Raw genomic sequence first — 9,784 nt, 5'->3', positions numbered from 1 at the left:
GTACAAAAACAGGAGTACTCGCATGCCATGCATGAACTCATACGCGTACGGTTCTATTTCACTTTCTAGGACGACTTCGGTAAAAATCACATAAGCCTTTCGGCGCACAATGGCTGAATACAAGGTGATGCTGTGATGGGAAGGTCACTTGGATGCCGACTGCAAAGTTCTTTCAAAGGCCCAGACTAGTCCAGATGCAGGCATGCCCAACCAATCCGTCCTAGCAGCAGCAAGATTCCAGAATTATAGTTCCTTGCTTTGTCAAGGTCGTCTGTGAAATCATTGCTGCGCAAGCCGCGCACGAATGCTAGAAAGGCAATTGCTGCCTCACAATGGGGCGCGGTAGACTTTAAAGCTTTGGTTTGCGGCCGTGGTTTCCCAATTTCGGGAGAGTACGGTACTGTGAATTTGTTTTCTGCGCATATGCCCTGAAGGCCTTCTTCACGGATCGGTTCCCCAGAATGCCCTTCAAGACGGTCTTCGGTTCCTTCTCGGTGGTTGCAGGGCCCATTCCCAGGCCACGAATGCCACGAGGTGACCGGACTGTGGGCTCAAGCTGCATGCAGATCACTCCATGTCATGTAATATGAATCATCATCACATCCGGGAAACTCTGCTAGGCAGCCAAAGAAAGTGCAGCTCTTGGCATAGAATTGGTGACAGGACTTTTAAGGAATGCATGTGCCACAGTGGGCAGCTGAGAATGTTGCTTGTGAGGCAAAGTATCATGAGAGAGAAGGGAGATCCTTGTCTGACAGATGTTCTGCCATTCGCCGCATGAACGTGGATAGGAATTTGACAAGGTTGTTGTTTGGGACTTTTTGCCTTTTTGACGGCTCATTGCTGGGCGCGCATGTCGAGCAGTAGAAGTCTCACATCGGTGCTATTCGTCAAGGGTCTCAAGAACTCGCAGGTATGTTTTATCCTCTGGCAGTGCAAAGTGGAGACACTAGCTAAAAACTCCATGAATTGAATCAAGGCATTGGGTGACCCTCAGTCTTCTTATTGAGCATGAATGAGTCAAGACAAATGGGAGAGTGAAATGCTCCAGGACAGTATGGTCATGCATGACCATACTGTCCGAGTAGTAGTCATATGACTCGTTGTTTGAACCTGGGCCTTTCATGTCAGGTTGGGCCGGACAGCATATTCCGGAAAACGGTTAACCTTCATGAATTTGATCAAAGCACGGTGCCTCAGAAAAGACTGGTTGCCCGATTGGCAGGCACTGCCTAACCAAAGGCGGCTCTTCACACAAGGACAACAACGGCAACCGGCGAAGCTGGCGATCAAGCATTCCTGGCTCAAGGACATTGAGATAACGGTGGCCGGGATCATGAAAAGATCTCTCTAGAGGAGGTGAATTCTTACAAAGACGTCCTTTTCAACTAGAGAAGGTGGCCATTAATGGCCACTTGGGGTGTGTACATTTCGGGGGGGTCCCTCGGGGCCATCGGCAGACATCACGGTACGCACAGGTCACTCGATATGCCACCATTTTCTGTCATTGACGTCCCGATGGAAAGGTCTCGTTTAGACGATTCAATCGCACCCGGGTTCGTTTAAAACCGTCACGTCCTCGCAAAGTTATGAGGGTTCGAGTCCCCGATGCCTGCAGCCCGACCGCGCAACTCCGTGCGAACGTCGCCGTTTTCGGCGCTCGATGTCGCAACGAAAAGAGCTCGCTTAGAGGAGTCCAGAGCAGCTGAGTTTGCTCATTTTGGTGGCGTAGTCGCAAAGATATGGGTTTTGGAGTTATTTGTGTCACTCTTTTTACAAATGTTTAATTCGGGCCCTTGCAGATACGCTGGGCGACCATTCTTCCTAGCAAATTGTCCGAGATTCTCGGGTTAAGGGATTTTAGGACCAACCTCACCCCCAACCTTTCGAAGGGCGTAGTGTTCCTTTTTTACTAATAAAAAATGTACACAATAATGAAGAATGTTTTCATATCTTCTTCCTGGTGCTTGAGCAACCACTTTGACAATACAGCAAATTAGAGATAAAGAAGAAAATCATTACATGAAGTTGCTGTGCTGATAGAAATGTCCTATGTTGAAAAAATCATGTTTTTGTGGTGGTGTGGCAGGTGTTGGAAAGAATCCGGAATGGATAATTATCGCAGGAGGATGTGGCAGCCCTCGTCAACGCCCTCCCAACAGCGAAGAGCCGAAGGATTTGCTCAAGCTGGTGAGCAAGAGAACAGTGCAGCCATCAAACAACTGAGCGGCGTGGGGCTGCTCATGCTTCGACTGATTCAGAGTCCCTTGGTACGAGCTAGCCCTATCATATAGTGCGAAAGTTTTGCTGAGCACATTTTGGTCTACACGCAAGCGCCGTGCAGAGACAAGGACCTTTTCGAGGTCGTTGAAGAAGCATGCAAGATATAGGGGAGGTTTTAAGCTTGCATCGTATCCAAAAGATCCCTTTTCTGCAATATAAGCTTGTGCGGATTTGCGCATTGCGCATGGCATCTAGCTTTGGGTCAAGACCTTTCTTCATTGCCATGGGCAGGTTTCCAGGCGGCTCACAGCACGTCATTTGCACCTGCTGCTACCCTCCAGCGCTCAGGAGATTGAGACCAGAATTGACTTCATGTGCGGCGCCTGCGACGAAGTCAGCGGCCACGAGATGCTGCGCCTCCAGATCCAGACCGTCCTCCATGCCCTCAACCTGCTCAATGAGGGCACCTCCGCCGGCTCAGAACCCGGCGTCCACCTAGTTTTCCTGCCAACGCTAAGCAAGCTGCGGAACGGCGATGCTTCCTTCCTGGAGTCCATGTCAAACAGTGTAGGCAGTCCGTCCCTGTCGTGAACCATATTGACATATTGATTCAATTCAAGAGGCCGATCATTTTGTTTTGCGAGTGAGAACAGCATCCACACTCAGCCTATTTTTGAGGACACAAATGTTCTTGCTTTGGCATTCATTTGTGATGCGCGGTGCCTTGCAGTACCTGAAGGCTGGCGGCACCATGCCGCTTGAGCCCAGCTTTGGAGATCATCAAAGGCGGCCACCGTTGAGGAGAAGACATTACGTGCAGACATCACAGCGCTGGCTAACCAGCTTGCAGAGCTCTAAGACAGTGCGTCGTACGCCAGCTATCCGGTGCATTGGTGCCACCTCGATGTGCAGCAGCATCTAGGTGGTAAAGGCACCAACGCACTGAATAGCTGGCGTACGACGCATTGTCTTGGAGCTCTGCAAGCTGGTTGGCCAGCATTGTGATGTCTGCACGTAATGTCTTCTCCTCAATGGTGGCCGCCTTTGATGATCTCCCCAAGCTGGGCTCAAGCGGCAAGCCTTTAGATACTGCAAGGCAACACGCATCACAAGTGAATGCCAAAGCAAGAACATTCTGTAGTCCTCAGAAAGGCTGAGTGGGGATGTTGCTATTTACTCGCACGACATAATATTCGGCTTTTTGAACTGAATCAACAAGTAATACGGTTCACGAAAGGGACAATTTGCATACACTCTTTGATATGGACTCCAGGAAGACAGCATCGCCGTTCCGCAGGCTGGGCAGTGTTGGCAGAATAGCCAGGTGGACGCCGGGTTTGAGCCGGCGCCGGCGGAGGTGCCCTCATTGAGCAGGTTGAGGCCGTGGAGCACAGTCTGAATGAGGAGTGGCAGCATCTTGTGGCTGCGAACTTCGTCGCAGATGCCGCACATGATGTCAATATTTGTCTCAATCTCCTGTGCGCTGGCCGGGAGTAGCAGCTGCAGGTGACGAACCGTGAGCCGCCTGGAAACCTGCCCATGGCAACAAAGAAGGGCCTTGACCGCAAGCTAAATGCGCAAATCTGCACAAGCATATATTGCAGAAATTGCATGTTTTGGATACAATGCAAGCTGAAAGCCTCTCCTATATCTTGCATGCTTCTTCAACGACCTCAGAAAGGTCCTTTTCTCTGCACGGCGCTTGCTTGTACACCAAAATGTGCTTGTAGAGATGTCCTGTGCTGAAAGGATCTTGTTTTTATCTCTTGAGCAATTTGCAGTGTTGTCAAAGTGGTTGCTTAAGCACCAGAAAGAAGATATGAGAACATTGTTCATTAATGTTAATATTACTGAAGGGGACGTCTTTGTAAGAATTCACCTCTTCCTCCAGAGAGATCTTCTTCATGATCCCGGGCCACTATTATCTCAATATTGTTGAGCCGGGAATGCTTGATCGTCAGCTTTGCCGGTTGCTGTTGTGGTCCTTGTGTGAAGAGCCGCCTTTGGCTAGGCGGTGCCTGCCAATCGGGCATCCAGTCTTCCCTAAGGCACCGTGCTTTGGAATTTTTCCGGAATATGCTGTCCGGCCCAACCTGACATTAAAATAGGACACGTCAGACTATTCTGGAAAGTTTTAGCACATGCACGGGAAGAAATGTGTGCTCCCAAAACAGGCCCTTGTAAGCTAGTCAATCATGATCAAGGCCCATGTTCAAATAATGAGTCATGACCATACTGTCCTGGAGCATTTCACGCTCCCATTTGTCCTGACTCATTCATACTCAATAAGCAGACTGAGGGTCACCCACTGCCTTGACTCAATTCATGGAGTTTTCAACTAGTGTCTCCATGTTGCACTGCAAGAGGATAAAACATACCTACGAGTTCTTGAGGCCCTTGACGAACAGCACCGAATTGAGCCTGGGGTTTGAAATTTCAAGCTCTGCCGGCTCTGCAGCGTGCAGCACAACGGCATCCCCTGCGGTAGTACCCCCTTCTGCCGGCGCTGCAGTTGCGCCCCCTTTGCTTGGACCCCATGCCAGCAGCTTCGCCTTCTTCCGCGGCTGCGGTGGGGCCGGCGGCGCCGGCAGCGCCGGTGGCGGCGGCGGAGGCGCTCCACGCTTCATGCCCATTTACGTGGAGCGCCTCCGCTGCCGCCGCCGCCGGCGGGAGGGGGGCTGGCAGAGGCTTGGCGGCCTGGGTTCCCGCCGCTTGGGGGACCTGGGTCTTTGGGAGTGTGGGAGCCTCCATCCCTGCGCATGGGTGACCCCAGAAGATCAGCACATGCCTCACCCATGACAGGCAGCAACACAAATTTGACCGAGTAAGTCAGCAGGATGCGATGCAGGCCTACATGCTCAGAATGGGTCCCACTGGAAAGCAGGGCGGCTGCAGATCCCCATGACAAGAAGCCATGCAACCACCAGCAGCAGAGCAGCATGACAGCAACAGAGCAGCAACGAGCAAATGTGACATGAATTGTGGATACCTTCGCTGCCTCTATTGTTGTTGGTGCGCTCTAGCGCCTCTCGATGCATCGGCATTGAAGCAAGGCTGGCTCCACGGGAGCAATGCATAGACAGGTCACAACACACTAGTGAGCAATTTCATGGGCTGTATACACATGTGCAGTCACGAGCAGCAGAGCAGCAGAGCGCATGTGCAGAGTGGGTCACATTGAGAAGCAGGCCAGCAGCAGATGCACATGTGTCACAGATCACAGATGTAATCTGAGATATTACAAGCCACCAGACTAGCACCAGGACTATCACATGCACTTCATGTGACAGTACAGTCACAGATGACTACCTCATCTGTGCAGAGGCCTGTATAGGCTCGACCAGACAAGACTATCTCGACCAGCACAAGACAATATGCCCACAACCACTATCTCTGCTCTTCAAACAGGTGGCCATAGCTTTCCCGCATGGTGTCAAAGAACAGATCTATGCTAGTAACATCCTTGTTTGCTTGTCTGAGCATCTGCTCAGCTGAGTGCCATGCTTTGGCAGCAGATCCTGTCAAACAGGCTGCCGCTACATCGACTTGCATTGGGCCAAGCACATTTTGCAATCTGATGTACCTGGCAGCTTGCATGATCCATGACTCAATATCTTGCTGGGGATCTGTGCCAGCAAATTTGTCAGGCATGGGCACCTTAACATGTGAGGTCCCTGGTGAGCTAGTGGCTTGTAAGGGACTGGGATGGCTAGTTCCTGGCCTGAATCTGAACACAGGATTTGCTGGGCCTGGAAGGCTGAGCTGTGCTGGTATATCATTGCTAGTCATGGAGGGTACAGACCCCACATGTGTTCCAGTCAAAGCTCTTGTGGCCAGGTTAGTCAATATGGGGCCTACCGCTGGTACGAAACCATCGATGCTCTGGGTAGCCGCGGCACGCCGCAGCAGCTGTGCAGCCGCTACGATCTCCTGTCTGCTGGGTTCCATGGCACCGGATGGCAGAGGTTGCAAGTCAAAGTCCATCAGATCAGGCGGTGACGCCGCTGGTGGTGGCCACTGTGATGCTGAACCTGCAGCTTGTGCATGAGAAACTTCTGGTATTGCTCGTGCTTGTGTGCTAGTAGCTGGTGGTGAGGTGCTAGTGGGTTGCACGCGTGTGCGAGTACCTTGCCCTGAAGACAGGCTCTGGTGCATTGCTTGTGAGCTAGTGGCTGGTGATTCTGGTGAGCTTGTGCCTTGTCCAGGGGCAGATCCTTGTGCTTGTGCTGAAGCCATTCCTGTAAGATCAGCCATCACATTAGATACATTCACATTGCCTCCTGTGGAAACAGTGCGAGCTGATCTGCTTGTGCCTGCAGACATTGCTGGCACATTAAAAGGAATGCCTAGTCTTGTAGAGATACCTCTCAGTTCTTGTGAGATCCTGGTGGTTGTGCTTGCCACGCTCATCAAGACAGGATGGTCCTCATTCTGCAGCTCTTGTATTTGCTTGATCAATCTGGTCTGCTTGTTGGCTCTTTTTGCAAGTGCATCTACATCAGCCTGGTGAACAGCATCTTGTCTTTCGTATTGTAGAACACGTTGCTCAAGCCATACCAGCCTTTCTTCGTCGGTGTAGCAAGGCTGATCCTGCTCGTGGGGCTGATTCTGCTGGTGATCTCCCTCGGCATCTGGCTCATCGTCAGTGTAAGGAATGCCTTGTAGGGCTGCTGGTCTGTCTTGTGCATCTTGTGTCATGTTTTCATCAACATCTACGTCTTCATCGGACGTTTCACCTTCAACTCTATGCGAGAGCAACTGTGCAACGTCTTTAGGTGCATCGGCAGGAGGATACGACATCACTCATCGATCACATCCAAAAGCCATACAACTGGCGGCCTCATTTCACGCCGCAGTACCCCTCCGGCAGCCGAGAGCAGCTGTACGCGTCTGCCTTGGACCTGTGCTTCCACTGCGGCGAGAAGGTCAACGTCCCGGGCAAGCCGCGGATCCCCGGCGCGCATGATCGTGGACTGCACAACTGCCCGGTGAAGATGGCCAACGGCATGCCTACGCCCATCATCGTCCCAGACGCCTGGACGCCTCCCCGCAAGCCCGGGTCAGTAACTGAGACCTCCTCTCTCTCCCCTCTCCTCACAGAGCCCACCGAGCGCAACTGTGGTTTGAGTTCCACAGAACAAGACGAGCTACAAGCTTTGACTGGTCGGAGGATTTCTGTGAAAGTCCTTCCAGACCAGGTGGATAATTTACCAGCACTAGCACACCAGCATGATCATGTGTGGTTCTCGTGTGAGACCCCTGATCAGGTTACTAGATTTCTGACCAGTTATAGGGCTCTGAAAATTCAGCAGCCCTCCATGTCCCTGTGCATCATGGTGCCCAAAGGCTTTGGAGCCTGGAGGTCATGTTTGCAGAGCATGAAAGTGCTCAGGGAATACAAGCCAGGGGACTGTGTCTTTGATACAGTTAATTTTCCCCTGAGACAAGCCATGCAGATTCTGTATGACCCACCAGCCCAGCCCACTAGCCCACACCCCAGACTGCGAATGCTCGTGCAAGGCACAGTGCAAGGTGTTCAGGTCAATATTTTGCTGGATTCAGGTTCAACTGACTCCTGCGCCTCCCAGCATTGTGTTTCTGCGGGGGGATGGGCAACGAGCGCAACAAGTACAAGACAAGTCCGCGCCTTCAATGGCAGCAAGCAGAAGACTAGCACTAGCTGTACATTAGACCTTTGTATGAATACTTACAAGGAACCAGTAGATCTGCTGATCATTGATATGTCTTTTGATATTATCCTGGGACAAGATTGGCTAGCCAGGCACAGGACAAGCTTGCATTTTGATGGACCAGCAGTGGCATATTTTTACCACTTAGGTTTCATGCATTCAGTGCCGGCTGTCCCAGACGTACATATTAACTGGGACACTCAGACTCTGAGCCCAATTATAAATGCTCTGTCTTTTGAACATGAGCTGAAAGCAGATGATGCTGAAACTTTCATGGTGTTTGTAAGGAGTGATTATGAACTCTCCTGTGACTCCATGATAAATGCCAGCATCTCACAAGCACCAGCACAAGCATCTGAGCATCTCTCAGAGGTAGACAAGCTAGTGCATGACTATTCAGATGTGTTGTGCACAGAGTAACCTCAGGGTTTGCCACCAGACAGACCAGTTGTACACACAATCCCTCTCGTAAATGAAGGATTGACTGTGTTCAAGCAAATCTACCGTCTTAGCCCTGCTGAGAAGGAAGAAGTGCAGAGACAAGTACAAGATTTGCTGAGCAAGGGCCTGATCAGACCTTCCACTTCACCTTTTGGCAGTCCCATACTGTTTGTGAAGAAGAAGGATGGCACCCTCAGAATGGTCATAGATTACCGTTCGCTCAACAAGATCACAATTAAAAACAAGTACCCTCTGCCCAGGATAGATGATCTGTTTGATCGCCTGCAGGGTGGTAAATATTTTAGTAGTCTTGACTTGATGTCAGGCTATCACCAGATTAAGATCAAAGACTCAGATGTGCCTAAGACTGCGTTTCGCACACCAGTGGGGCATTATGAGTTTTTGGTCCTGCCGTTTGGTCTCTCAAACGCACCAGCCACTTTCCAGTCAGTGATGAACAGGATATTTGAGCATCTGGATTTTGTTATTGTTTATCTGGATGATATCCTGATCTTTAGCAAGTCACTGGAGGAACACAAGCAGCATGTGAAAATCGTGCTGGACATTTTGAGGAAGGAAAAGCTGATTGCTAAGCTTCCCAAATGCTCCTTTTACCAGACTAGCTTACCCTTCCTGGGCCACATAGTGGGGGCCGATGGCCTCCGCGTGGATCCCAAGAAGATACAAGTTGTACAAGAATGGCCTACACCAGCAAATGTGAACCATGTGCAGCAGTTTTTGGGCCTTGCCAATTTCTTCAGGGATTTTGTGCAAGGCTATTCCCAGCTGTCTGCACCTCTCACAGACTTGACTCGCAAAGGCCACTTTTTTCAGTGGAGTCAGGAACACAAGGATGCCTTTGATGGAATCAAGTATGCACTCACGCATGCTCCATGCCTGGCATTACCTGACTTTACTAAGAAATTCCAGATAGAGTCAGATGCTTTAGGATTTGGCATTGGTGCCGTCCTGATGCAAGAGAGAAGGCCTGTTGCCTATTTTAGCCGCAAGCTTTCTAGTGCGGAGACAAGATACAGCACCAGTGACAAGGAACTACTAGCTGCCTTCTGTGCTGTGATCCACTATCGATCATATGTGCAGGGCCGGGTTTTTGACTCATTACCGATCATAAGCCCAACACTGGAACTTTTAGGACTATGACCAGGATGCAGATTAAGTGGACTGGGTATCTGGCAAGTTTTGGTGAAGAAAATATAAATTTCATTTACCAGCCAGGGCGCACAAATGTAGCCGACCCGCTCAGCCGTAATCCTGCATTCCTGTCAGCCCTAGTGACCAGGCAGACGAAGCGTCTGTTACAAGAACAAGCACTAGCACCAGCACAAGAACAAGCACTAGCACCAGCACCAGCACCAGCACAAGCACCAGCACCAGCACGTGCCCAATCACGTGACCCAGGTCAGCACTCT

At 50.8% G+C, this 9,784-nt stretch overlaps 3 protein-coding genes across 3 annotated transcripts; 2 read left to right on the top strand and 1 right to left on the bottom strand.

Moving 5' to 3' along the window:
- Window positions 1-2,595: 2,595 nt before the first annotated feature.
- Window positions 2,596-3,622, top strand: COCSUDRAFT_60512 (hypothetical protein; the record flags this gene model as incomplete). The annotated part of the gene is made up of 3 exons (XM_005642625.1): window positions 2,596-2,790; window positions 2,954-3,085; window positions 3,497-3,622. The coding sequence occupies 3 exons, from the start codon at window positions 2,596-2,598 to the stop codon at window positions 3,620-3,622; spliced, it is 453 nt and encodes a 150-aa protein (XP_005642682.1).
- Window positions 3,623-4,601: 979 nt separating this feature from the next.
- On the bottom strand, window positions 4,602-5,261 carry COCSUDRAFT_60511 (hypothetical protein; the record flags this gene model as incomplete). Its single annotated transcript, XM_005642624.1, has 3 exons — window positions 4,602-4,644; window positions 4,757-4,976; window positions 5,213-5,261. 3 exons carry the CDS (start codon window positions 5,259-5,261, stop codon window positions 4,602-4,604), a joined length of 312 nt encoding a protein of 103 aa, XP_005642681.1.
- A 918-nt stretch (window positions 5,262-6,179) lies between these two features.
- Window positions 6,180-7,795, top strand: COCSUDRAFT_60510 (hypothetical protein; the record flags this gene model as incomplete). Its single annotated transcript, XM_005642623.1, has 4 exons — window positions 6,180-6,263; window positions 6,760-6,870; window positions 7,011-7,282; window positions 7,786-7,795. 4 exons carry the CDS (start codon window positions 6,180-6,182, stop codon window positions 7,793-7,795), a joined length of 477 nt encoding a protein of 158 aa, XP_005642680.1.
- Between the last annotated feature and the right edge of the window lie 1,989 nt (window positions 7,796-9,784).

The sequence above is a fragment of the Coccomyxa subellipsoidea genome, assembly GCF_000258705.1.
Source record: "Coccomyxa subellipsoidea C-169, whole genome shotgun sequence".
Taxonomy (NCBI): Eukaryota; Viridiplantae; Chlorophyta; class Trebouxiophyceae; family Coccomyxaceae; genus Coccomyxa; species Coccomyxa subellipsoidea.
This window is presented reverse-complemented; position numbering and strand designations above follow the sequence as displayed.